At 41.9% G+C, this 27,937-nt stretch overlaps 1 protein-coding gene across 2 annotated transcripts in view; it reads right to left on the minus strand.

Annotated features, from left to right (window-relative positions):
• Positions 1-27,937, minus strand: part of VWF (von Willebrand factor) — a 145,394-nt gene that overhangs the window by 108,035 nt on the left and 9,422 nt on the right. The window contains exons 6-13 of one of the 2 annotated variants that reach the window (XM_082043657.1): positions 24,262-24,386; positions 16,421-16,637; positions 14,034-14,156; positions 10,290-10,401; positions 8,150-8,196; positions 4,771-4,907; positions 3,224-3,362; positions 2,481-2,581 (exon numbers count right to left, since the gene is read on the minus strand). In XM_082043657.1, the coding sequence (XP_081899783.1) occupies positions 2,481-2,581; positions 3,224-3,362; positions 4,771-4,907; positions 8,150-8,196; positions 10,290-10,401; positions 14,034-14,156; positions 16,421-16,637; positions 24,262-24,386 (1,001 nt within the window). The remainder of the gene's footprint in view (positions 1-2,480; positions 2,582-3,223; positions 3,363-4,770; positions 4,908-8,149; positions 8,197-10,289; positions 10,402-14,033; positions 14,157-16,420; positions 16,638-24,261; positions 24,387-27,937) is intronic. The other variant, XM_082043658.1, reaches the window with a different exon arrangement.

Here is a 27,937-nt window from a genome sequence, read left to right on the forward strand (position 1 = left end):
GGAAGAAACTGCTACCCCTTAAGCTACATTACCTCATGTTAAAGCTTCCTCCTGCCTAGACAGACTTATGATACACTAAAAGCAGCATTGCAAACAACCCACATAGCAGATGTACTTTTCACCCTGACTTATTTCTACTGCAAATCAAGGGACATCTGAAATGGAACCCTAAACTTAGAGGCCAACAGGGGAAAATCTGCAACACAAAGGCACCAATATCTTTTTTTCTAGTAGGAACTGTGAGTTTCTATTAGAAGTAAAGATCTGGTACACCTGAAGTACTAGCAGCTGTCCTCAGGAGCTGATTCAGTGCTTTAATGCTACAGCTACTCTCTGTATGCATTTACTGGAATACTACTATAGTCAGGTTGGCAGGAGTAACCAGTGAAACAGAACCAAAAAAGCTAGAAAAATGCATTTTTGAAGAAAACTGGTTTTCTGTATAAATGAAAACAAAAACATCCTCCAAAATACAACTGAATACTAATCTCCATTTGTACACAGTGGTCAGTGAGTAAATATGGAGCATCAAAAGAAACAACTATAAATTAATAGAGGATACCTATGCTTATTACTCTGATGGCCAAGGAAGCTATTTTTTCACGTACTCTGCAGGCAGACAAGGACTCATACAAATTGTGGGGTATTTTCAAGTGGAAGCTTGAATCACAAATACCAAGTGGTCACAGAAAGGGAAGCCTTTTTGAGGAACATAGAAGTCTGGCCAAGGTAATGGAAGTGTATCACTTCCCTCAATTGTCAGAAATACTCGGCAAAAGGTCAGTCTACAAATCCAGCATAAATTAACTCCCCAAAAGCAATGAAAAAGATTCCTTAGAAACACAGCAAGGGAAGGAGCTTGGAGCAGAACTGAATAAATGCAGATAATTGGAGAAACTTCCACCGCTCTTACGAGTAGAGGATCTGGAGCAGAAAATTAGATTAGTTTTAACTGTAAGAAAGAATTTGCCAGGCTATATGGATCTCTGACCAGGCAGAAAAAAAAAAAAACTTTGAATGCTGAGGAAAGCCAGAACTTCTGAGATGTGCCAAGGAACTGAACTGAATTGTTCTCAGCCCAAAAACAACTTCTAGGACCCTTGGAGCATAGAGATATGGGCTAAATTGAAACAACAACATAACCATGGATGCTTTCTAAAGTTATCCTCGACCTTCCTTCTCTGTTGTCTTTTCAGCACTTGTACTCACTTCTAAACTAGCTTTCATGAACCCTTAGGCTGTGTCAGATGTGACATTTAAGCCAGATTTTAAGGCAGGCAAGGGAAGTGCAAAAGCAATGCCACAGTTCAGAGATGGCAGTGCTCACTGTTTGGTAGAAACATTAACCCCAGGAGAACCAGCTTTCTTGACAAAACTCTTCTCAGTGAGAAAATCCACCCCACACAGGGCTCAGCTGCAGAGCCCCTGTTACAAGTGGGGCTTGAAAGGCAGCAGGGCTGTGGTTAAGAACCCATTCCTGCAAACATGGCAGGAGCATGCAGGTCTGCAGCTGCCCAGCATCATGTGGTAGTACATTGCCTCGACTTAGTGCCCAAAGCCTGCAGGTCATCACACCAGGAACAAATGCTACAGGTGGACTCACACCCCTGAGGGGGTGAAAACACCCTCGGAGACAACACTCACAGTCCCTGAGACCTATGGATTGAGGGAGAACAGCCTCTTGTGTGAGAAAATAGGGAGAGAGATGACTTAGCTGGAGAAGCTATGATGGTTTATCAGCTATCAGGAGACTATTTCACAGCAAATAATCTTCTCCCCTTCCCTCACAGGCTTTTCTCTGCTGCAACTCATTCTGCAGCTTACAATGCACATGCACACACAAAGTGGATTATGTAAAGCTTTCTGTTGTTGCAGCTAGACTGTTTCCCTTACAGCTCATTTCTTTGAAGCCTGGTTTGGGTATTTCTACACTCCACTGCTGTCTGTAGCACAGACAAACTCTAATTGCTAATCAAGGGTGACTTTAAACATTCCTCATAGTAGAAGGAGCATGCAACATATCTCATATGAGTTAATTGATTTTTCCTGGAAATTATGAGTAACTGTGTCCCTGGAGCCATATTCTTCTCTTACTTTAAGTCATGCGAATCCATTGCTGCAGACAGGACAGTCAAAGAAAATTAAAGCAAAAATCCAGTTTGGAGGGTATTTGCTGAACAAAACACAAAACTATTCATGCTTAATAATGGCTACCATTGCACACACACACACACAAAAAAAAAAAAAAAAGAGAGAGAGAGGAGAAAAAAAGCTGTCAAGCTACTGTAGGATGAAAATGTTTGTTTCTGGAATACAAAAGGACCTGTATATCACTCTGGGGGTAGCAAAAGAGAATGGAATTTCTAATATGCAACACAAAGCAATTTGTCATTTCAGACAAGAAAATCTTTGTACATGTTTGGGTGTGATGAGAGAGGAGGCAAAAAGACAGAAACAAAAGAGACCAAAAGAAAGAGTACCTTCACTAGGAGCTCACCATGACCATCCCAGTCAATCTGCAAATCTTCCCCATAGGTAAGGCGAATGGAAGTCCTCACCATGCGCTGGATACGGAGTGCACCTTAAGACAACCACAAAGTTACAGTCAGTCAAGCCAGGATGCTCGACTTCATTGCCTGGGACTGCTGTGTCACACTGAGCAGGCCACAGAGCAGGTGCCACAGAGCAGGGGGCACACAGGTCTGCCAGCAATGCCCATTTCACAGTTCCAAAGCTTTGTGCCTGCTCAGCAGTTTATAGCTGCATGAACTTGTCCATAGGCTCTGCCTTAAGGCACTTGGGAACCCTAGAAGAGCATATATTATATGTGCATTCTGCAAAACCTCAGACATTAACTCTGACATTTTGCAAGATAATGAGGGATTTCAAGCTTCCGGATTAAAAAACAAACAAACACAAAAACAAACAAAAAAACAAACAAACAAAAAAAAAAACCAAACACACACCACTTTTAAAAGCATAGACCAACAGTGGTTTTTCAAGACCATATCTCTCAAATCCAGACCAGCCTAATTCTCCTGATTTTAGAGGAGCTGAGCCAAGATGTGTCAGCTGCATGGAGAGAAGCTGGAATGACAGAGCTTCTAGAAGAGGCTGCAAGTTAGAATTTGGTATTGAAAACACTTTTTGAGTGAACTGGGCTCAGGCATGTCAGAAAACACTAGTAAGTAGGACCTCTTCAGGTTAGACCACGGAAACACACCTTGTAGCAAAGGGATCTGTATGTCTTGCCCATTCAGTGAAATTCCTCCTCCATGTTTCATTTTAATGAGGCTGTTGTCCATATCCTGGATTCGGACAGAAGCTGACCGAGTGCACACGGCATCAGGATCATCTGCACACTACAGAAAACGGAAAAAACTGTCTTGAATCCTAAGTTTTCACTTTATTGGTGACGTAGCCCCAGGCCCTGAAAGGCATTTTGGCATCTAATTCAGGAGGTGTTAAGTATCTCAATGGTTTTATGGATCTCATTTCTGCATTCCACAGACACCAAGCTGGCAGCCTTTCTTCCATTATTGTGTTGATCACACACCGGGGAGCCACCCGCAGCTCTTTTTCTTAGAGCCTGGAAAGCAATCCATGGGCATTACACCAGACCTCTGGGGAGCAGCTCACACCAGTGATCAATGACTGGCGTCCAGCCCCTCTGGCTTTCACAGGGGGGCACCCTGCTTCATACAGCCCATAAGCCTGGGAAACAGCTACGTCATTCACACTGCCTGAGACTCTCGTGCTACTTATTTTCCCCAGCTGTGGGTTATGCAGATGAGGAACAGAGATTGCAGGCCCCAGGGTCTCCTCCTTGATTTCGAAATGGAAGTTTCAGTGGAAACCTGTTCTGCAAGTCCCAAGTGCAGACAACCTCAGAGCTGCATCATCACAGTTTTCTAATTCAGGATACAGACGTAGATGGTGCATATGACTGTCACACCCTGTTTCTCCATAGCCTGTGACTACTTTCTTGCAAGGCAGGTTGATATTCCCCTTCATTCCTGTCATTCTCCTGACTCCATCTTACCCCTTCCTGTGTTCAATTCTTCTGTCCCCAGCCCCTTGCTTCCTCCCTGCTTGTTTCAGTATCCTTTTAGTCTCCAGGTTAGTTCACCTATTCCCATGTGCAACATAGTCAATTAATTTTACAACCAGGTTAACATTCCTATGACACCCTCTCCAGGGTCTCCTTCCCTTCCCACGTTGGCCTGGCTCCCTTTCTTGCCCCTCTCCAGCCATCCCGACTTGTTCACCTCCAGCTGCCTTTCTTACATCTGCCCAGGAAAGCAACAAAGAAAGTCAGGAGCTGCTGACGGGCTACTGAGCAACAGAAACCACCAGCCAATTTGACTTAATGAAAAGCAGCCCAAAGTTCTACTCTGCCAGTGCACCCTACTCAGTGGCCAAGAAAATGCCCTGGGCATTAATGAGGCACCAGCTTTCAGGGTGCTTTGTAAGGGGCACCCTCGTCTGCATTTGTTTGTTCAGCTGGTAAAGAGGCGGTGATGACTCATTCTTCAAATCTCATTACAAATGTCAGTCTCCAGATAGGCTCCCAGGAATGGCAGCAAGGAGAAGCAAAACACTTATTAACTGAGGAGAAAGACTACATCTGTTATTTAAACTAATTATTTCATAGGAAAATTACATTTATTGGCTTGTGCATCTGCCTTTCATATCATACTCCCACAGCCCTTCCTGCTCTCTCAAGAGCATGCAGAAAGGGGCACAGGCATAAGCCAAGGCTGCTGTTACCTGCACAGTCTCAATGATCACAGAAAAGGAATTTTCCACACAGTCCTTGGCAAATAAGTACTGACAAATCCCGCTGAAGGTGAAATACTTGTTGTCGAAGCTTTTGAAATGGGCCTGGCCAGTGACAGAGCATTCTCCTGAAAAATGCAGAGAGCCATTAATCACCTCAGTGCAAGCTGCCAGCAAAATCCTGCCCACCCCCCCCCAGCCACTGAGAAAGAAGGAGCAGCCCATGGAGCAGGTTGCACAAGGCCCAGGTCCCCTGCAGACCAGAAATCAGCACCAAGCTGCTTATCTCACTGTTTATTCCTGTAAATCATTACCAGTTGTTACAGCAGCACCAACAAAAGCTGGAGAGTATTGTATAAATCACACTCAAGAGCTGAAATTTATGCCAACAGAAAAGCCAACATAATGCTTCAAACAGAGGATGTCAACAAACAGCTCAGCTTTCAGAACTGAAGCAGATTTGCTACTTCTGTAGCATATAACTCAGTGGCCCTGGAAACTCAGTGCAGTCACTCAAGCTCTCCACAGGCCAGATCATACCTAGTACATAACTGATGGGTGCAGGTGGCACTAACCAATTGTAAGTGGCAACCCACACTCTCTTTTATGTAGGAACTAAGTTTTCCTCTTACACAAAGGAGAAACTGAGGCAAAGAGAGTGGAAGTACTAATACCTGAGACTGGCAGAGCTAGGAAAGGCACTCATGGTTACCCTGCGTCAGTCACATGCTCCATACACTGGGCAAGGTTGCCTCTTTACCCCTATGCAGGAGCTTGCAACATCTTGACATAAAACACTTAAAATCCACTTTTACTTAGCCCAGCGGAGCAGATCTGTATCCATGGAGCTGACTGCAGGCATTTTTACAGAGTTCAAAATCAGAATTTACAGCAAGACTTGTTGGACTCTCACAGATGCTCTGTTCTTCTTCTGCAGAGGTGCCTCGTTCCCAGTCTGTGTTTCACAGATGCATCTTGACAGATTGTGAGCTCTTTCTTTGTCTCTACACTGGTGTTTTTAGAGCATTGCAGTATGGTTTTATGAAAGCAACAGTGTCTGAAAGCATTCTTCACAATGGCCTCCTTGAACACAGCCCAAAAAAAGTGTTTATTCTTTTGTTAGGCTGCCTTGAATACGAATAAGTTATTCTAATATTAAAATATCTTATCAGAACAAAGAGCTGGAAGACCACCACAGCGGGAGTTATTCCAAGGGCAAAATTTATGTTAGACTTTACTCTGAGCCATTATGTTAAATAGTATAAAGCTAAAAATAAATCCATAGTTACAAGAGCTACATCTGAAGTTCTTGTAGAATAATAGAAAATTCTGGATTGTCCACCCTTCTACTATGAAAAGAGGGTATTTAAACACATCAACATCTTAACATGTTTTGGTAAGTTGTGGCTTTTCATTTCCAGAAAGGCAATAGTCAGATGCCACAAGTGGGATGCTAAGTCATCTGCAAATGCATAGGAAGGCTCCAACGCCACAGAGCTTGCAAAGAAATTATTTCATTTGAGAAGAGCATTACACAGAAAACAGGGTGGGCAGAGACCTCCTTGTCCGGAACAAAATTCAGGTGCTGGGCCTGCATTGGCAATCCACTGACAAAGGATGGAGAAAGGCTAAATGTTACAAGCTGGCAGGTAAGCCCCAGGAGTTGTTCTCTCTCCACTGCCTTTGAGTTCCACAGAAGCCCTGTCTAATGAACATCAAATGGAAATTTCCCTCTTCAAAACATTACTATTGTTAACTATCTCAAATCAAAGTGTACTAAAGAATAACATCACAGATCCTGAGGATTCCCAGCCTTGCACGGCCCTAAGAAAAGTCCAACACTCACTGAACTGTCTGTCATTCATGTCTGTCATCCCTTGGAGAGTAAGGTGGCTTGGTATTTTTTAAATCCTATTTTCTGTTGAATTAAGTTTGGACAAAGGTAAAGCAAGTGTTATTCTACTCAACTTCAGAGTCAATTAACTGTTAATCATCACATGTGGAGAACAGATTTAAAGAAAACCAGGCATAATCCACTATATTGTACACAGTTTGATTTGCAAAGTGTTCTCTGCAACTAGGAACCAACAGGAGCTGTTTGCAGCATGGAGAGCTAGGAACTGCTACCCCAGACAAGTCACAGCCCTTTAGCGTTGTTCCTGGAAGGGAAATTTCTTTCCCGTGGCAAAGTGTCTTCTTATGGGTCCTTCTATCTATTCCATTTGGTGTAATGTGTCCCATGCGATTTCCTGAAAACTACTGCCTTCATAATTAATTTAATTATGATATCATCTTGAGAGCTTCTTGCTAGTGCTAGCCAGCTACTGCTAGCTGGCTAACACAGTACTGCCTTCTGAAGCACTACTTCCAGCTGGGTACCCAGCTTTATCACCAGACTTAGAACTAGGCAATTTCCACACAATAAAAGAAACCTTTCCTGACAAACAGGTTGGTAAAAAAATAGTGAAATGCCTTGAGCTTACGGGAGTCTAGTAAGTACATCAGCTTTCTGTGACACATGATTTTAGAAACATTTGTTGTAAAATAACCAACCAACAATAAAAATATCTTGTAAGATTGCTTCAAACAGATACAAACAAGCAGTTAAATGCAGTTCCAGGTCAAGCAGGCCTTTCCATGGCTGGACATAGGGCAAGAACAGAGACAGGAAATGAGCCACAGAACTAGCAGGAGGAAATAGGAAGGTGGCATTTTTCTCGCCAACACACAGCATGAAAATTCACATTCCCAGTGTAGGTAAGAACCTGGAACAGTAGCCACCAGTACTGGTGAGCTTGGGAGGCTGGTAGGATAGGAAGAAGAGGAGCAAGAGTACCTGCAGATCTGCCTCTCCAGTCTGCCACCACTCATAGAAGGCAGAGTGGCTACCTTCTCCCTAGGGCTGTAGCTCCTTCCCCTGTAACATGACTGTTAGGGCCCAAACCCATGTGGTATCAAGAGTGATCCAGTCTACTCCCAGTACTTCAAATTGTTCCATCAACAAAAGTATGCTGATTCAGGAATCAAATAGGGAATGGTATCTGGTCACAGAAACCCAGCAGTGTTCCTCTACCTGAAAGCCAATCCTCTGAACATACAGACTCTCATATCTTGGTAAACTAAGTAATCAAAAGCAGAGCCATTTTTCTCACCAAACAGGATTTTTCAGTGCCGCATGTTAACCATACAGCCCGTCTGGCTTGTCTAACGGGAAGAACTTAGAAGTATGATCCCATCTGGTATGCACAGGAGCAAGCAAGTAACAACAAAGACATTCATTTTTTGTGTGGAAAAAATAAGTGTGAGGTAAGTGGGAGGGATGCAGGCAAAGCTTACTTGTGAAAACCTGAAAAGAGTAGAGCCAACATACCTGGGCATTCCCCATTGCTGCAGATCCAGGTGCCATGTCGACAAATGCTGGGAAATATATCACGACAAGTTAGGCAAGAGTACATTAATTCAAATGTTCTGTTGCAACTTTTTCCCAAATAGTTGAAACAGGGGCCTCTGTTTCAGGGAAATTAGACTAGTCTCCAACACCTTTTCCATCTCACATAATCTTTCTTAATATATCTACCCCTTCTTACCATCATTTGACAACAACTGCTGGTAACAAGAGCTGGAATGGTTGTAAAACTCAAGAACTTATTTTTTCCTCTGCCAAAGCTCTGTGTTTAATAGAGTTTTCAACTGCATTCCAGTGATGTGGAATGAATTTTGATTGCAGTTCTCAAGGTATGTCTATTATTACAACAGAATCATAGGAAAAAAAAAAAAAGTTTGAAGGGACCTCCAGAAAAATCATATTGTACAACACCCAACTCAAAGAAAGGAACTTTAAAGCTAGATCAGGTTGCCCCAGATCTAGTCCATGAAAGTTTAGAAATCTCCAGGATGAGGCCTCATGGCCTCTCTTGGCAGCTATTCCTCTCAGGGGGGAAGAATTTTTTCTTGTCTAAACAGAATTTTTCCCGCTGCAATTTCTGTCCATTGCTTCTTGCTCTTTCACTGTTTGACTCTAAGAAGTTGTCCCTGTCTTATTTATACCTGCCCCCCTTTATGCAGTGTAAGTTCCCCCTTAGCTTTTAAACAAATCTGTTTCACTTTGCTTCTCCTCATGTCATAAGCTTCCCTGTTGGGATCATCTCAAAAATCCTCCACAAGACTCTTTCCAATCCGTAATCCTTTCTCTTGCAGTGGGGGCCCAGCACTGGCCACACTACTCCAGTTGTAGCCTCATGAGTTCATTACAGGAGAGTAATAATCCTTTTCCTTCACCAGCGAGCTAGAATTTTGTTAAAGCAGATGGCACACTGCTGAATCAAGCTTCACTTGGACCATTTCCTTTTCTGTGCAAGTTGTAAGGAGGTGGATTGTCTCAGCTTTAATATCTTTGAGTGGTAGATTTAGTACCATCCTCCGCAGGCACTACTAGTAACCAGTAACATGCACCGATAGTGACTGAGATGGCTCTCATTCCTGGATCTGTAAGATACCATGCCAGTCAATCATAGAATCTCAAAAATAAAGTAAGTTTCAAGAGGCGCTAAGTTCTTCTTATTCCTTTAATTATCCAAGTCCTTGAAAACCATTTATGGGGAGTCAGTTTATTGAGTATGGTAAATGCAGAGCTGATGGAATGCCATTCTCCACAGGATGAATAACAGGAAGCATTTTCTAATCAGTGTCTATCAGGCAGCACTGATTTCCCAAGAGCAATAAGGTCAAAAGCTGTGGCCAAGCTCAAAGACAAAATATGATATTAATGCCATGGTTATGGTTTATATTCCATAACACATAGCGTAGGTAATGAAAAACTTCGGGTTAACAGGGATGATGCATAGACCATCTTCCTTCTGCATATGGTGGCCTTCACTGAATTCTCCTTCTGTGTCCTATTTGAAAACATCTGGGCACAGAGTTGTCTGAACTCTTTCCACAAATATGTTCACACTTACACATAATCAAGTCAGGAATACATTACTCACTCCTCTTCCTTTCTTTAAGCATCTAGCTTTCTCCCTCAGGTTGGCATGCATAAGTAAAAGAAAAATTGTGAGCCATGCAGCTGGGAAGATCAGCTTTGTGAGAAGTTCCAAGGACATGCCTGAGCTGACTCATCTTGGAAAGAAATGGGGTTTAGAGGTTAAATAAATGTAGGAAGTTGAAACAAAGACACCACCTTTGACACTAACCAGACATGGAAACGTGCTGGTCTGTCTTATCCACAGGAAACAGGTAGTTCTCTACTGTTTGAAAGAGTACGACCTTCAGATTGTTCTTTCAGATCAAATATCCCTTTAAAAGCAGACCTGATTTGGTCTTTGTGAACAGCTCACTTCTTGGAAGGGGTTGGCTTTTCCAAGAAGAGAGCAGATCCTTTGCCAATGAAAGATAATTTTTTGTTGAAGTAGAGCAATTTCTAGACAGATCATCTAAAACAGTCACTAACCAGTATGCAATACTTATCTAAAGCAACAGCAACTGCACCGGGGCAACAGTGAATTTACCATGAGTTGCAGTCCTGGGAGATGGTGAAGCCAGGAGGATAATGTTTTCCAGAGTGGATGCAGGAGCAGTCGGAGCTTTCAGTGCAATGTTCACCGTCAAGGAGTTTCCCCTCTGGATAGATCAGGTAGCAGCAGATACACATGCCACACACATGCAGAGACACAGACATAAATATTATTAGATTTTTCTAGTTCTTCATATAATTTGGAAAGACTTCATATGCATTATTATCCACAGTCAGTCACAGACAGCAAGAAAAAAATGAGTCTTGCCAAAAAGCCTCACAGAGGCTGGTGTCTCCTTTCCTTCAGGTGGTGTCTCTCCCTCAGATATGCTTGAATGCAGCATTTCTGGTGCTCCCAGAAGAACTCCTTGCTTAGCTAGTCCACAAGTCCAAAATACACATATTGGAACATATATGAGTCAAACACAGGGAGCACAGTCAAGCTTGATCAGAGCTGGTCTAGAAATCTGACTGAAAAATACATGCACTTTACTGGCAGCAGTATGGGGTGTCCAGACAGGTTTTGTATTTGTCACAAGAGGACAGAAGAGGAGACAAAGCAGCGAATGAAGGAACAAAGTTGGACAACATAAAAGTCTAGAAGACAGGGTCTAAGAGAAAGAAAGATTGTCATGTAGACCTGTGATTTCTTTTTACAACTTCTGCAGAAGCAAAAAAGTAGAAGGGCTAACTTCCCAACTTGGATCCAACTTCTGAGGTTTCCATATTACACAACTACAATTACTTATTCTATATAGGAGGTATTTTATCTTACAAAGGTAAATGGAGGCACAGAGGAGTTACAAGACTTCTTCAACTTCGCACTATAAGCTAGAAGACAGGACAAGTTTATTTCTCTTAGATCCCCGTGTTGACAGTTGATATTTCTCTGTTTTCAAAAGAGTTGCTCCAGAAAAACATTCTGATTGCTGAAAATCCATGTCCCTCCTCTTTGAAGGACTCCTTCCAATTGATTGCACAGATTTCATCACTTTTCCCTGGTGGCAGTAGGCATCCCTGTCAGCAGGACACAGGTAAGTCCCCTTTCTCCCATTGTTGCCATAAGGCTGCCTGGAAAGATCTTTGCTGAGATATTCAAAACAAGATCTGAGTATTTAAGAGCCGTGTGGCTCTCCAGAGAGCACAAGAAAACAGAACGTCTGCCTTTTTTTCCTGGCAATGGTAATTCCATTTACAGCAATTAAAGCAACTGTGTGGTGCATTTAAGAAAAAGAAAAAATACCACACCAAACAAACAAACATGTTCAATGTATTTGTTGGTTAGATTATTTTTACTCTTTTGGGGAAGCTAGGAGAAGCTATAATCCTCATCCGAAATCTCAAATTCCTCTGTTCATCTGTGAGATGCTCCTGGATCTCTATGAAACTCAAAAGTTCTTTCCTGTTGACTGTGCACCAAATAAGAGAAGAAGTTTTTAACTGCTCATTCTTATTTGTTTTAATAGAACAGTTTGTGTTGGGAGGGACCTTCAAAAGTCATCCACTCCAACCCCCCTGCAACGAGCAGGGACATCTTCAGTTAGATCAGGTTGCTCAGAGCCCCATCCAGCCTGACCTTGATGTTTCCAGTGACGGGGCATCTACTACCTCTCTGGGCAACCTGGGCCAGTGTTTCACCACCCTCACCACATTTTTTTTTTTCCTTATATCTGGTCCAAATCTACCCTCTTTCAGTTTAAAACCACTGTCTCTGTCCTGTAACTACAGGTTTTAGTAGAAAGTCTCTGTCTTTATTATCAACACCTTTTAAGTATTGAAAAGGTCTCTCTGGAGCCTTCTCTTCTACAGGCTGAACAAACCCAACTCCCTCAGCCTTTCCTCATAGGAGGGGTGTTCCAGCCCTCCAATTATTTTTGTTCTTCTCCTCTGTACCTGCTCCAACAGGTCCATGACCTTCCTGTACTGAGTTTCATGCACTTCCTATCTACTTGTTCCTCATGCTGTAGCCTTTCTGCTGAGCTCCTGTTTCTCTGCTCTCCAGTTCTTGTCCCCTTAGACTTTTCCTGTGCTGAACTGACTGGTGCAGCTACCAAAGGAAGAATATAGCCACAACATTGGTGTGGCTGGTGGATTAATCTTCTTCAGCTTTTCCCAACACTCGTCTCTGTGTGTAAGACTGGCTCACTGCACACTGCATTTGGGACAACACCAGGACTGCCAACAATATCCTGGGGTGCATTAAGAAAAGTGTGACCAGCAGACCCGAGGGAGGTTATCCTCCCCTTCTACTCTGCCCTGGTGAGGCCACATCTGTAGTACTGCATCCAGTTCTGGACTCCCATGTTTAAGAAGGACAAAGAATTACTGGAGAGAGTCCAGTGGTGGGCTACGAAGATGATTAGGGGCTGAGAGCACCATTTTTATGAGGAGAGACTGAGAGAGCTGGGTCTGTTCAGCTTGGAGAAGAGAAGGTTGAGACAGAATCTCATCAATATTTATAAATATCTCAAGGGTGGGTGTCAAGAGGATAGGATCAAACTCCTTTCAGTGGTGCCCACTGATAGGTTGAGAGGGAATGGGCACAGAATGAAGCATAAGAGGTTCCATCTGAATATGAGGAGAAACTTCTTTACTTTGAGGGTAATAGAACACTGGAACAGGCTGCCCAGAGAGGTTGTGGAGTCTCCTTCTCTGGAGACATTCAAAACCCACTGGACACATTCCTGTGCAATCTACTCTAGGTGAACCTGCTTTAGCAAGTGCGTGTGACTAGATGATTTCCAGAGTTCACTTCCAACCCTAACCATTCTGTGCACAAATATAATAGCTAGTTCCTCCACAATAAAATAAAATCCTGTGCCTAATTACATTATCTATCACCCTCCGTGCACACCTTCCCAAGTCCTGCCACAGAATGACAGCGTTGAATCTCCAGTAAGTAAGAGACTGGCAGCTAAAGAGGAAAGTACTAAGCTCTGAATTAATGGGAATGTTTAGAATGCAGTTAACAACTCCTCAGAGGAAGTGGACATTGTTTTGGAAATCTCAGTAAACCTCCATCACCTTTGATATCTTGTACAGAGGGACAGTAAATACCTCTGTGCATTTGCACAAAGTCCAGATTTGAAGGGTGAAATGCAGAGACAGATCTATTAAAAACAAAACAAATAAACAATGACAAAAAAGCACCACATCTCTCTTCTTGCAGTTGTCTTAAGTACAACAGACAGAGGAAGAAGACTGAAGAAAGAAAAAAAAAAAAAAAAAAAGAAAAAAAGTGGTTGCTGCGTTGCCCCCTTTAAGACAATCAAATCTCCCGTACAAATGATTCAATAAGTGAAATTGTTCATCTGAAATCATGAAAATATTTGGAATTATATAATGATCTTTACATGTACTATTTTTATGCAAGTAACTCCTTCAGTATATTCTCTGTTCTTTCTTTTTCTAACTGGATGCTTCTAACCAAAAGCAATCCAGAAGGAATCTAGATACATCAGTGGTAAGTGGTCCCTTACCAAGAAAGGCAATCTTAGAATTAGATGGTGCTGATTTTCACAGAAAGATTTACTTTTTAGTTGGGTCTAAAAAATAGCCCTTTCATTGAGTGAGTATACAGGCAGTATAGAAACTGGTTTATTCTAGGGCATGGTCCCAGAAAAGAGAAATGTTTCTGATTTTGGAAAATTTAAGGGAAGACACAGCTTTCCTTCTTCTAATAAAATAGGTAGCATCACTGCCAAATGTTTCTCTGTAAATAACCCAGTAAATAAATTACCAGGGCAGCTGCAGCCATCAACACATTGTCCATGACACACTTCATTGATATTCAGGCTCTGGCAGGTTCTGACACAAGGGGATACACATTCTTTATATTCCATGCCAACTGGACATCTTGGCCCTGGAAAAAAAAAAAAAAAAGAAGAGAAATTAGAAATGCAAATTCCTCAATAACTCTTAAATAAATCTTAAATAAATAAATCTTAAATAAATAAATCTTAAATAAAGACTGAACCACAGAGACACCAAACAGGTCATATCCTCTCCAATCAATGATTTCTTTTTCAGAAGCAGAACATGTAAGAAACACTTGATTTTCAGTTTGCTGCAATATCATAATCTGTCAGGTTATGTAGTAAACACTTAGAGGTTAAAGCCAATTTCTTTTCTAACAAATCAAGTCTTAATAATTAATGCCAAGCACATTTAGAACAATCAAACATGAGGGGAAGTTTTGCAATGATATCTAATTATTTTGGATAGACAAGCATGTTCTGTACCTTTAAGCTCTGTAGTTACTCCACTCATTTGTGAAAATACACTGTTTTGTGTTTCCAGAGAGAACTGGGAGACAGTTAAGACTCTGAAATCTCATCCTCCTCCTTCCAGAGAACTGCCAGCACAGGATAACACCCATGTTGTGGTATTTTCACTGCTGTCATTATCTAGGCTAGGCCATTAGACAAGCACACACTATAGCAATCCCTTCATTTTGATGCATAGACATACCCCACAAGACTGCATGGGCATGGAGTGGGAAGAAAAGATCAGAGCCTGCCCTTTCACAGCAAATCCTCCATTAAAAGAAGTGGGAGGAAAACAAAGGAGTGGTCTTGCCCTCTGCAGCTCCAGGGCTTGGACAACAGCTCACATTAGTACAGTATGCCCAGCGCTAGAGCCCTTTCAATGCAGCCAAGCGTTTCATTTCTCTAATACAACTATCATCATCATCATCATCTCCTGAGAAAGCATTCACAACATAGATGAAGCGTGATGGATGGAAAATTTTGCTCCTGCTGTGGCCACAGGTCACCTCTCTTTTTCCTGACTCAGAAAAATGTGGTTTGTGAAGCCAAGGGTTAGAAATTAGGTCTAGAATTCCTGGGAACAGAGAGGCCTTAATTTCACTTATGATTTCAGCTAGGTTCACCAACAGCCCTAGCAAAAATGGGTTCTCTAGCCCACACTCTGATCAAGGAGACAAGATTTCATCAGATCTCTTCCATGTGCTAATGCAAAGGTAACAAATTAGTGCTAGAAATGAGAATTTTCTCTGGTGTACAATCCCTTGAAAAAGTGGCTGGCAATATCTTCCTGGTCTAACCATAATCTCAAGGCATAGTTTTCTTCTGTGGTGGTCAATAGTAGAATGTCCTTAGAGAACAAAGTGTTGTCAGTACAAAGCAGTTAAGTCACGCCATGAAGTCAATTTACATAATTTTCCTTCCTGTGTAAAGTAGAAATAATGAGAAAAATAATTGAGATTATGATATTAGAGGATTGATTTTTTTTATTTTTTTTTTTGGGGGGGGGAAGGGGGGAAGGGGGTTTGTTGGATTTTTTGGTTTTGCGGGGGAAATTTTTGTTGTCCTTTGTTTGGTTTGGGGGTTTTTTGATTGGTTGGTTGGTCGGTGTTTAAGTGCACATTTTTGTGCTTATGTATTTAACTATGGTTCTCCAAAGGAGTTATGTGTGTATTTTGAGTCTGGGTACACACATGACCTTTCCTCTATAGAGGCAATCCATCCCAGCTATGCACTTCCTTGTTGAAAATCTTAGCAGAGATGCAGTCAGGACCTCTGACGTCAGCAAAATTGAGCTAGTAAGGGCAGCATTTCAAGATGTAATCAGGATCTCTAACCTAGACCAAATTTGACTTAAAAAAGGCAATATCTCAATTTCAATGTAATTGTTTCAAGCAAAGAAAGGATGAAATGAAAAAATATTAAGGAGATCTTTTCATGACGATTTTTGCTTAAAAGTACAGGCTGGATAAGATCACATATCTGAAAAATATGTGAAATAGCTCTTAGACATCCTAGTCTGTACTTCTGTGTATCAAATAAGCCTTCACTGACTTTGTATACCATGGTGGGATCTATGGCAGCTCAGGATATTCTTCATATACGGTTCAAACAATCCTGCCTTAGGGACAGCAGCTTCTAACAAAAAGTGGGTCATGAAGAGCTGAAAGTGGGAGCAAGCAAAGGCACTTCAGATAAAGAGAAGCAACAGGGTCTTCTGATTTTAACCTGCCATCCCTGAATCAACCAGAATCAACATCCTAAAAAAGCACCAGTTGCTTTTAGCTGTAGGACATAAATCTGCAAGATAGGAATGACATCATTTGGGATAAGCAGCCTAGGAATAATCCTGTCAGCTTACTGCATGAGCTCTCTCCAGGCCACCCATCCAAAATTACTCCTTCATGAGCACAGCTTCTTGCGTAATCAAGGAACACTGAGCAGTGACAGTCCATGCTCTGGGTACAGGCACAGATGTCCCTTTCACAGAGATCGATGTATGGCTCTGGATCAACTCGATGGTGGCACCGGGAGAAGGTCAAAGATGTTCTTAGCAGCTGGCAGGTTTCCATGACACCCTGCAAAACAAGTGAAGAGCAAAGGTTATTATTTCACACCACCATGTAGATAAATAACATCATAGTAAAGAGCTAGCAGTGAGTTACATTCATTTATCCACCACATCCATGTACACACAGAGGTACATTAACATACTAATGAATATAAAATAGAGTGTCATATAAGAGATATTTCACACAGAAACATGTCAGTCCATCAGTCACCAAATGCAGATAAGCAAAGAACTGCTTCCAACCCAGTGAAGAACCAGATGGTGTCTGGACTACCAGAAAGCCACACACAGCAAGAGAGAGCAGCTTCCAATTGAGGTATTTAGGAAGAAAAGTGAACAGAATCTTTTGTATGATGCAGGAACCATGTAAGTTTTGGACTGAAAAATTAAGTCTACCTAGAATTCAAGGAATCAAATTTGTGTCCCACTTCTGGTCACATGTTCCCATCACTCCTGCTGTCATCCAGTGCATGACAGGTCAATTTAACAGAGATAAATGGCAGAAAAATAACCAGTGAAGAAAAACTTTGTTCTTCTCCTCTCATGAGTTAAATCAGCAAGGTGACAGTGAAAGGAAAGGACTGTGCAGTGAAATGAGGGGGAGGATACAAAACCTCTCCTTTCAGACAGCAGCAAGCTATGATGCAACTTCTCTGTGTGTGAAATGCAACCTAAGGAAAGCTTAGTTTATGGCTAAGTTCTCCAAGAGGCTCCCAAACAGACTTCCTCTTATGCAGGCATTATGCCACATTTCAATAAGTCTGAGACCCTCCATGCAACTTTCTGAAAGGATCACAGTGAGCTTAGGTAAGTGGAAAAAACAAAACAAAACAAACAAAATGAAACCACAAAACAAAACAACAACAACAACAACCACGGAACAAAAACCAACCAAGGAAAATTTTCTAAATTGAAAAAGAGAGCGAGAGAAGGAGAAAACCCACATTTTCATTTATTGGAAGAGGAAAAAGGGGGACTAGAAGCCTAGAAGGCTCAGTATAAGTCTAGATGTCTTCAGTGAATGACAAATGGTACACTTGTATAGGAAAACTGCAGAGTAGAAAAGACTTTTCTTGCTAAAGGATGTTTTATCCAGGTGATCAGCTAAAGTTAGTACACGTCTGAACTGAGAGAGAACTTCTTGCTTATGAAAACAAACCAACCAGAAATACCTGGCCCATTGGGAATATATTCAGAGTTTAGCAAAGTGCTCAGTGAACAACCGCACAGACACAGAGTTCTTAAGCTTTCTGAGAAAGCCCTCAGGGAACTCAAAACAATACCAAATGAACAACATTAGAGAGCTAAACATGATCATCCTCCAGAAAATCAACTCCAAGCCTGGAATAATTCTGATACCCAGATAGCAGCCACCACACTGAACCAACTGGAAAAAAAGACTAGAAGAAGTGGAACAGAAACTGAATAAATGGTGTTTGGTGCTGCTCTCAGTACAAGAAAGTAGAAAAACACCCTAACGGTGGAAGTAACAACAGAAGCAGCCAAAAAAGCTATTAAAGCATCACTTCAAAATGAAACTAATAGAATGAAAAGTGAGCTCAAAGCTTTTCAGGGGATGAGCAGGGCAGCACCTCCTGGATCAAAGTCTTGATCCAGGTACTATCAAATGCAACAGAAAAACAGTGTATGCAATAAGCCTGTTTAGGGTTTGCTTTAATAAGCTTTCTCAATAAGGTAATAGCCTTGTTAAAAAGGTAATACACCTCAGCTCTTACGGTGCAATAGAAATCAGACTTTGCTTATTCTACTGAACAATAAAACTAGTCAAAACAATCTTTTATGACCTCATCTATTACACACCAGTAAATGTTAGATATGAAACCCTTTTTTTTTTTTTTTTAATATAAAAATAAAGGAGATTCCACAAAAAAACCACAAAACCATAAAATTAAACCCCTTTATTTCCTTTGGGTTCTTTGGTCATGTTCATTAACAACATACCTCATGACTGAGCTCAAGCTGATTATCAAGAAACCAAGTGATATATGTTAGAAATCAACAAACCACTCCTTTTCTCTACATAAAGGTTTTCTTGCCATTCAAATTGCTTCAGCTTTTCCAGTGACTTTATACAAGAAACTGTAGCTGAAATTTTCCCATCTTTTAGACGTATCTCAACTGTTGTGATGAATTAATGGATATAAGCTGGAACATAGGTAAATCCAACTAGATATAAAACAAGCAAAAAAAATTCACCATGAGGATTATCAAAGACTGGAACAAATATCCAGAGAGGTTGTGGAATGGTCACTCTTGGAGATATTTGAAAAGTACGTGGTCAAGACTCTCAGCAAGCTGACCTAGGATGGTCATATTGCAAGCTAGGCTTTGGACTAGATGGCCTCCAAAGGTCCCTTCCAAACTAAACCATTCTGCAATTTTTTTTTATTTTTCTCCTTCCTTTCTTTAAAACTCAGTGGTCAGGCTGAACTCAGAGAGGTCTTTGATCCTCAGTTAAGGGCCAGTGTACATCCTGCACATGGAGAGCACTGGAGACTGGTAGTCTTATCCACTGCTGTAGTGCTCCTGCTGATGGAGCAACAGTCCTGGAAGTGGAACCACACAGGCAAAGAAACCAACAGACAAGGGAGTGAAGCCTCAAACAGTGCTTAGAGTACAGGAGGCTGTAAGGTTAAAACTAGCATGACTGACCGCAGTAACCAAAATAGAGGAAAAGGTCTTGAAACTTCTCCTTAGACTTCCGAATGAGTTCTATTTTAAGTCTTTTTTTTGAGTGGGTTGGCAGTGTCCTGGCACTGACAACTCTTAGCAACTGCAAACTTGCTGACCTTCTTTCTGCCCCAGTCCCACCACACAGAGTTGTAGGTGGAATTTTGTACATTCTTCCAATTTCTGTGGCATTGCCTTCTGCTGCTGCATGAACTGCATTTGTTTAGTGTTTAACAATTGCTGTTAAGGAGATATAAGCTAAAAACTAAGAGAAGAAAGCAAAGACACTATTGTTCCCTTGAATTTAAACCCTATGGTATATAGATATACAGAATTGTTTATCCTGATCATTTGGGAAGGGCATATTTTGGTGCCATAATTGGGTATAATTTTTCAGAATACATCTTCTTTTGGTTCATCGAAAGGCAGAATGCCTTTACTTTCCAAGTAAAAAACATCCAAAGCCAATATGTTTCATCCGTCAATGTTGTCTGTATGTTTGAGCAACAACCAACTGAAGTCACTTCACCTGAATGCTGATTCAGCTAACCTGTATGTTTCAGGAGAGGAAAATGAGATTTTAGATACAGTGTGCCTCATTTTCAGCCCTAAAATGTATTATAGTATGACATGTCCATGACTTTGCTAGACCTGCTTGTAACCTCTACCATTAGGAACTACGATACAACTGTTGAAAACCTCTCTCACTTGCTTTCAGATGCTATTGTATTTTTTTATTGCATATAGAAGTACTCCTTGAGATATGACTAGCACTATTTCTTACCAATTTCAGAGAAAGCTGAATTTCAGCAAATTTCAATTTCAGCGAAAGCAGAAATCAGTTGAATTCTAATTTCAGTCACTTTCACATCTAACATGCTATCGATATAGTACCCTAATAAGCAAGGAAAAAAAATACATGATAAACCATTTCTATTAGAAGTGAAATCTAAAAGATAAAGGTAACGCCTAAGAATGCACAAATCAGTCCTAATGCTTTAAAACATTTATATTTTTGTTTTGAAGGCTGCCTCATTACCACAGTTATCCAGTTCATTCCACTTTTTACACTTCAAGATCTATGTTACCCATAACATTGGTCATCTGAGAGGCTATTAGATCACTGTACTTCATTGAACGCAGCCTAAATCGTCACATCTGAGTGGTGAAGAAAAATGGATCAGACAATGCAGAGATATTTATTCTTTTGGGTGATTATTCAAACAGAAGACAAAAAGTGCAGGGCATGGTAGGGAAGCTGAAGCTCCTTCCCTTCAACAACACCCAGTTTGGCATGCTTTCCAGATCACAAGGCAAGGTAAGCAGCAGGCAGCTCCGCCATGTAGATGGCAAGCTGCCTCTGGCCCTAGGAAGGGAACCAATGTACCTGAGAAGAAACCATACCCACAGGCAGAGCAGTAGTCAAACATGTCAGCGCGTATGCGCTTCAGAGGTGGAGAGCAGGGAGCTTCCAAGAGCAACATTAGGGTAAGAGTATGAGCTGGGTCAAGACCTTCAGCTGATATATGAAGCCATCAATTAGCACAAAAGCTCTTCCTTAAAGAACATGAAATTGCTCACATTTTCTACAATTTAAAGATAGAAGAACAACAGGGTTTTTTGGCTTCACTGCATCTTGCAGAGAAGCCATCTCTCCAAGGATGCTGTCGGGAAGGGGGTCATAGAGAGTGTCAAAGAAAACCTCAGCTCTACCCAGAGCTAGGGGACAGGGATAGGAAGAGCACACTGAATCAAAGCTGTTGTTTTCCTCACCTAGCAGCTGACCGCCTGACAGGGAGGGAGGCTGAGAGAGGGGGAGATTTACATTCCTGAAGCAAGCAAACAAAGCACTCTGTTGAAAAGCCCTACATTCTTCAGCAGGCACTGGTTTGGCTGGACTTCTATTAATAGCACTGTGTTTATTCTTGCACAGTGAATACATTAAGCTAATGTTAAATGCTGTGAGCTCATCAGCTCACACAAGAGAGATCATTTCATCCAGTTTGCAGGAGAGCAAACTTTATCCAACAAAGCATCAATATTTAACATGATCTGTATAAAACTCCCATTAGTTGCAGTCTACCCATCAGATAAGATATCACCCTGAATGCCATGCTCTGGCCTCAGTTGCAATGTTGACCTTTTCTAAACATTAAGCTTGCCTGAAGAGATAAAATTCCAGCAGGCACAACTAGTTGCAAGAACTAGCTCTGCTCTAGAGAAGGCATCTCAGCCAGGTTGAAACAACCCACACTTTGGTCACATCTTGGGCATCATGCACCATTAGGTGTTCAGTCAGTCCCAACCCTGACAGAAATGCCCCCCACACGCTGGCTCAGCTCACTGAAGAAGTATAGGCTTGAGATTTCCAACCTGAAATCACGACTGTATTTCCTCAGCCAAGTTAGTGGGCTGCATGGCTGAAGCTGTAATGCTAAGGGGCACAAGCATGCTTCAATGAATTTCAGAGCATAACTAATACAAGCATTCCCATCCAAAAGCTTATTGGAAGTATAAATAGTCAGAAGTTGGCAATCTTGCCTGAGTCTAAGTTAGCTTTTTCCAGGTAACGAGGAAACCAGCACTCAAGTAGCTGTAGAGCAGTTACGTTCCAGGAAGTGCTACTACTCTTTAGAAACCATTTCAGCCTAGTTTAACAAGTATCAGTCTAAAGGACTTGTATAGCAAGAAACCAAAGACTAAATTTTGGCCTCAGTTACTCTGGTCCAAATGTAAACCTAGCACCCACCAGATCATTCTGATTCACATGGAGTACCCGAGGTGAGGTGAAAAGCCTCAATGGATGAGGAGTCAATTTACCACAATGATCATAACCTGTAATACTATATTCAGTCCGTATATATTCAAATCTACTTTCCTCCCCGAGCTAGTGATCACGTGTGTCCACCCTGTATCTAATGGAAAGAAGGAACATTTTTTTATAATTATAAAAGAGGAAAGGAAAAAGGTTGATGCAGAAAAGGGGGTCACAGATTTGGCTGAGACAAGCAGTTCTGAATTTGACAAACTGGAGCTATTATCTGCGTGCACAGCTGAAGGAACCTCTGCGTCCTGGCAAGGGAAATATCCTGGTGGCGCAGAGCCTTTGCAACATCTACAGAGAACATCTCCTCTATTAAAAATAGCCTGGATGAAGCATCTCCCCATTCTGGTGACTCACAGATAGATGAACTGCAACACCTTCACAACTATGATTTGCAGTGGTGGTACCTACAGAGGCTTCAGAACTGATGGCAGAATCATAGAATCATTTTGGTTGGAAGAGACCCTCAGGATCAGAGTCCAACCATAACCTAACTCTAGCACTAAACCATGTCCCTAAGAATCTCAATTGCCTTTTAAACACCTCCAGGGATGGTGACTCAACCACTTCCCTGGGCAACCTGATCCAATGCCTGATAACCCTTTCGGTGAAGAATTTTTTCATAATATCCAATCTAAACCTCACCTGGTGCAACTTGAGGCCATTTCCTCTTGTCCTATCACTTGCTACTTGGGAAAAGACCAACACCCTCTATGTTATGATATTCTTTAAGGTAGCTGTAGACAGCTATAAGGTCTCCCCTCAGCCTCCTTTTCTCCAGGCTAAACAGCCCCAGTTCCTTCATCTGCTCCTCATCAGACTTGTGCTCCAGGCCCCTCACCAGCTTCATCACCCTCCTCTGCACTCTTCCCAGCAGCTCAATGTCCTTCTTATAATGAGGGGCCCAAAACTGAACACAGTATTCAAAGTGCAGCCTCACCAGCACCGAGTATAGTGGCACAATCACTTCCCTAGTCCTACTGGCCACACTATTCCTGATACAAGCCAGGATGCGCTTGGTTTTTTTGGCCACCTGGGCACACTCTTGGCTCATATTCAGCTATCTGTCAATCAACACCCCCTGATGCCTCTCTGTCAGGCAGCTTTCCAGCCAGTCTTCCCCAAGCCTGTAGGGCTGCCCAAAGTTGTTGTGACCCAAGTGCAGGACCTGGCACTTGGCCTTGTTAAACCTCATGCAACTGGCCTTAGCCCAATGATCCAGACAGTCCAGATCCCTCTGTATGGCCTTCCTGTTCTCCAGCAGATCAACACTCCACCCAATTTGATGTCATCTGGAAACCATTCATGACTGGCCACCAACTGGATTTGCCTCTGTCCACCACAGCCCTTTGGGCCCAGCCAAATCAAGGGAATTAACTACGTAATTCTCCAGGTACCACCTAAACACGCCTTTCCCAAGAAATACCAAAGTTTATTTGGCAACAACTCACACTTCAGGTTCAAATGAGCTGGTGGTTTCGTGGTCATCTATTTTACTTTTGTGTATTGGTTTGGGTTTTATTGGGGGAAGAGGAGTACAGATGTACTAACATTTTAGAAAGAATAGTGTTCCTTTCTTAAAACTGCAGTAAATAAGACATCAGCCATGACATGCAATCTCCAAGGTGACTTCTCTACAGCACCCCAGTGCAGAAATCCTCCTGCTGGCACCAGCCAGAGGATGAGAGGTCACAGAGTTGTCAGCTCAGGAACAACAAACACAGCTGCATCCTGCATCTAGCCCCACGCTGGCTCACAGAGAAGCTGGGAGAGCCCACAAACAGCACAGGCATGAGCTGAGGATGTGTCATTTCCACCTCCTGAGTGCACCTAACCCTGCTGCACCACATCAGGGACCCGAGTACGGACACTGTCAGCCCCACGGTTAACTCCTGCCAGGCTGGACAAAGAGATGTGCATCTTGTTCCAGTGCAGTAAGAGCAGTGCCCAGTATAGCTATCTCAGACCACGCTGCACCTCAGAAACCCAAAAGAGGTATCTCCAATGCCTCACATTCTAACCACTTGCTGAGGGAGGACCACGTTTGCCAAAGGGATGGCAAGATACCTTCAGGTAGAGGAAGATCAAAACCAGAATGGTATATTGCGGCACCAACCTTCTCTGCAATATCAGATGAAATGTTGCAGGTGTTGCTTGGAGTCTGCACTCTCTTGCACTGCTTGTTTTCACTGTGCAAAGCCCATGAGTTTGCGAAATCGTAACTGTTTCCCACAAGGGTCCCTGTGAATGAAAAAGAAGAGAAGCACAGGGCTCTTTAGGGGTTTGAGCAATGAGTCATCATTATTGGCTACTGTCTGTGTGACAGTCTGCTGAAAGCTGTTTAAAAAACTGTCATATCTAATGAATTTCTATTCCAAATAGATTGACTGTGGAAAAGCCACTTTGAGTGAACTGGGCTGACTCCTGCAGAGGACTTCCCTGAGTTCAAGGACAGACTAAAGGCTGAAGAAGGCAGGTCTCAGCACTTCTCACATCTGCATGCACATGGTAGGAGTTATTTGCTGGTCAGCTATAATCTACAGAAGCCTAAGCATGCCTTCACATTTTCCTAATATTTATAAGCTTTCAATAAAACACGAGACATTAAAGGGGAAAAAAAAAATGAAGGTGCTCTCCCTAACCAATGAAAGTATTAGCATTCCTGATCCTAACTGGCTTTGATTTTCTCTTCTATCTGAAACTAAATCTTGTTCGCAAAGAAATTTAACATACATCATAATTGCTTGGGCCCATGTTCTTACTATGTAAGAGGTCCTGAGATATTCTCCTCTGCCCTATTACAAGCAGCTCCTGGCCCACACTTGCCAAGATTTCCACCCCCTTTGCACAAAAGCAAAACTGAAGGAGTTAAACTACAGAGCTGTCACTTCCTTGGAGACACAAGCAGCATGTCTGTTGCTCCAGCTTTTGAGAAGTGGGATCCTCCCAGAATAGGAATGTCCCCTCCTCCTCCTTTTGCCTCCCATGGCCTGGCTGATTAGAGGACTACTTCTGTTTCCTGCCGTGGATACCTACTACAAAACAGTTCATTTCATGACTCTCTCTTAGTTCTGTAACTTTACTTTTAAGACCCTATTGTGTTGCATGTAAGAATATAAATTGCCACTGTTAGCACATTCCCAAGACCTTATGCAGGGAATATGTTGAAATATGACCCTGACTGCATCTGAAAAACAAAATAAATGTTTACTAAATATATATATGCAATATTTTTATATTTCATGTTTTTATATCATTATATATGTGAATACATAACAAAAATGTCATCAAGATACCTGCTGTACATTAAGTACAAACACAGAGAATATACTGAACATTAAAATTCTTCCAAAACTAATGGTTAGTCATGAAAACTACACCAAGAATGCTAAGGAAGATGTAATAAAGCCAACAGACTTCAGTAGACTTTGTTTTGTAAACTAGATATTTGAGGCTTATAAACGTAGCATACATTAGGCCCACAGCAGATGTCAAAGGAGGAAGACTCCAAGGAAAGATGACAGGCAAAAGGTGGTAAATGGCATGAAATTTTCATCTAGAGAGCCAGGACTGAGCACAGGAAAAGAAAAACACAGCAACAAGAATGCAACCCTTTAGTTTTCCAGGGATTGTAAAGATTAGAGTAAAAATCAAATCTAGGCTGAGGAGAAGCAAGGTGCCAAATTAAATACATCCCCTTTTATTTGCACTAATGCTGTCTTACAGTTATAAAATAAGAGATGAGCTCCACTCTGAAGTAGTGTTCCTCAGGCTCTGAATGCACATCCATGTTGAATTTCCCACTGGTGGGTATCACCAGATCCTCATTTACCCACAAGTTAAGATTTGAAGGTTGGGACAACTGTTGGCCCTGAAATACTGGTCACCTGTTTTTTCATATCTCCCCCTCCATTAGATTTTATTTTTCCGTGGTGCTTATAAATTCCTACCTCTTATGTAATTATTTTATGCAACACTTGTATTATACTATTTTAACTCCTCTTCTGTATTCTATGATTAATACTTTCATAGAATAGTTTAGGTTGGAAGGGGCCTTCAAAAGTCATCTGGTCCAACCTCCCTGCCATGAGCAGGGACATCTTCAACCAGATCAGGTTGCTCAGAGCCCCGTCCAGTCTGGCCTGGAGTGTCTCCAGGGATGGGGCATCTACCACCTCTCCAGGCAACCTGGGCCAGTGTTTCACCATCCTCATTGTAAAAAATTTCTTCCTCATGCCTACCCTGAATCTCCCCTCCTTTAGTTTAAAGCCATTACCCCTTGTCATATCATAACATGCCCTTCTAAAAAGTAATTTTTTTTCAAAATAATAACATCAGATTTTTGTGGGGGTTTTGTGTGTTTTTTTTTTTGCAACCTGCTCCTCAAACACTCTTGCTGTCACTGCCTGTCTGTATATTAGCAGACTATTGCACAGGCATAAATAATTTGCCAACATGTTGCCAGAGTACTTCTTCCTTTGTGTGAAGTCCTGCGGCCCTTAAACTAACCTCCAAGCTGTTTGGAACAGGCAATAATTGATGTATTTGGGTTTGGTCAATATCTCAAGGTCCTGCTTCAGATAAACCTCCTCAACATCCAACAGTAAAAACCTAGGATAATAATTAATTGAGATCAATTGACAGTGTCTTTTTCCCGTGATTTGTCCCGTGTAGCCTTAAGTAACATATGGCAACAGTTAAAGGGCTGGAGAGGCACTCTGACTTCAAAATGAGAGCACTGCACAACTTTGCCCACACATTTGTAACCTGTTTACCCCAGAAGCTTTGTCCTCAACACTAAACAACACAGTCACTAAAGATGCACAGTATTTCAGTGATTATCATTAGTTATTACTTCCCATAACACAGATCCACTAGAACCTGTATTTTCAGAGTACCTAAATTCTCCTTGAATGAGCAACTTTACAATCATACATTAAGATGCACTCCATACTCCTGGAAAGGTGAAAAGCAGTTGGACATGAAAGTTTCACTGAATATCAGAAGAGCTCTAATGTGAAATTATGAAGTGGCTCTGGGGCCACTGAGCTGCTTAACAGATTTGGGTCTTGGGAACATGTTGTTTCTGCAGAGGGTGACTTTGGAGAGGACTCATCAATCCACACTCTGTGCTACATGCCTTATCAACCTGTGTGGTGATTCTCAAATACTTTACCTGTTTGATGAGGCTTCAGGAGGAAAAACAATGAGCAAGAACTGTCCCCTATACATCTGACTGCTCCAGGCAGAGGGAAGAGTACCCACCACCACTGCTGCCTTTCACCCAACACCTCAATTTTCTTCTGCTGAGGGACACGATGGGGTAGAAAAGGCAGTAGAAGGGACAACACAACAAAAACAGCCTAAAGAATCCTAGGATTTCTTATGTGCACAGGTGATTCTATTAATGGAGCAGCTGGGCAGCTCAGTTGCCTACACTAGCACTGCACACCCACCATGCAGCACAACTGCTCTCCTCTCCTACCATCCTTTTTGGCAACCTAATTCTTTCTTTAAAAGGCCTTTTGGCTTAGCTGAGCAGTCTTTCCCCCAGCTAGTGAGAAGATCTTAATTTTATTTCAGCCTGTCCCAAATATTGATTTATTCCTGCCACAGCAGCTGAGGTATAAACATCTTGGATGTCTCTCTCTCTGCCTTTCCATGTCCCTTCCCTGAGCATTCATGATGCATGGTCTCCTTGTTCACACAGATTCACAGCAGAATTTTGTCTCATGTTCCTTCCATGTTTGTTTACTCTTCTTTGTCTAAGCAGCCACATTCCTGGAGAAACA

Source organism: Streptopelia decaocto (assembly GCF_964273445.1).
Source record: "Streptopelia decaocto genome assembly, chromosome: 1".
Lineage (NCBI taxonomy): Eukaryota > Metazoa > Chordata > Aves > Columbiformes > Columbidae > Streptopelia > Streptopelia decaocto.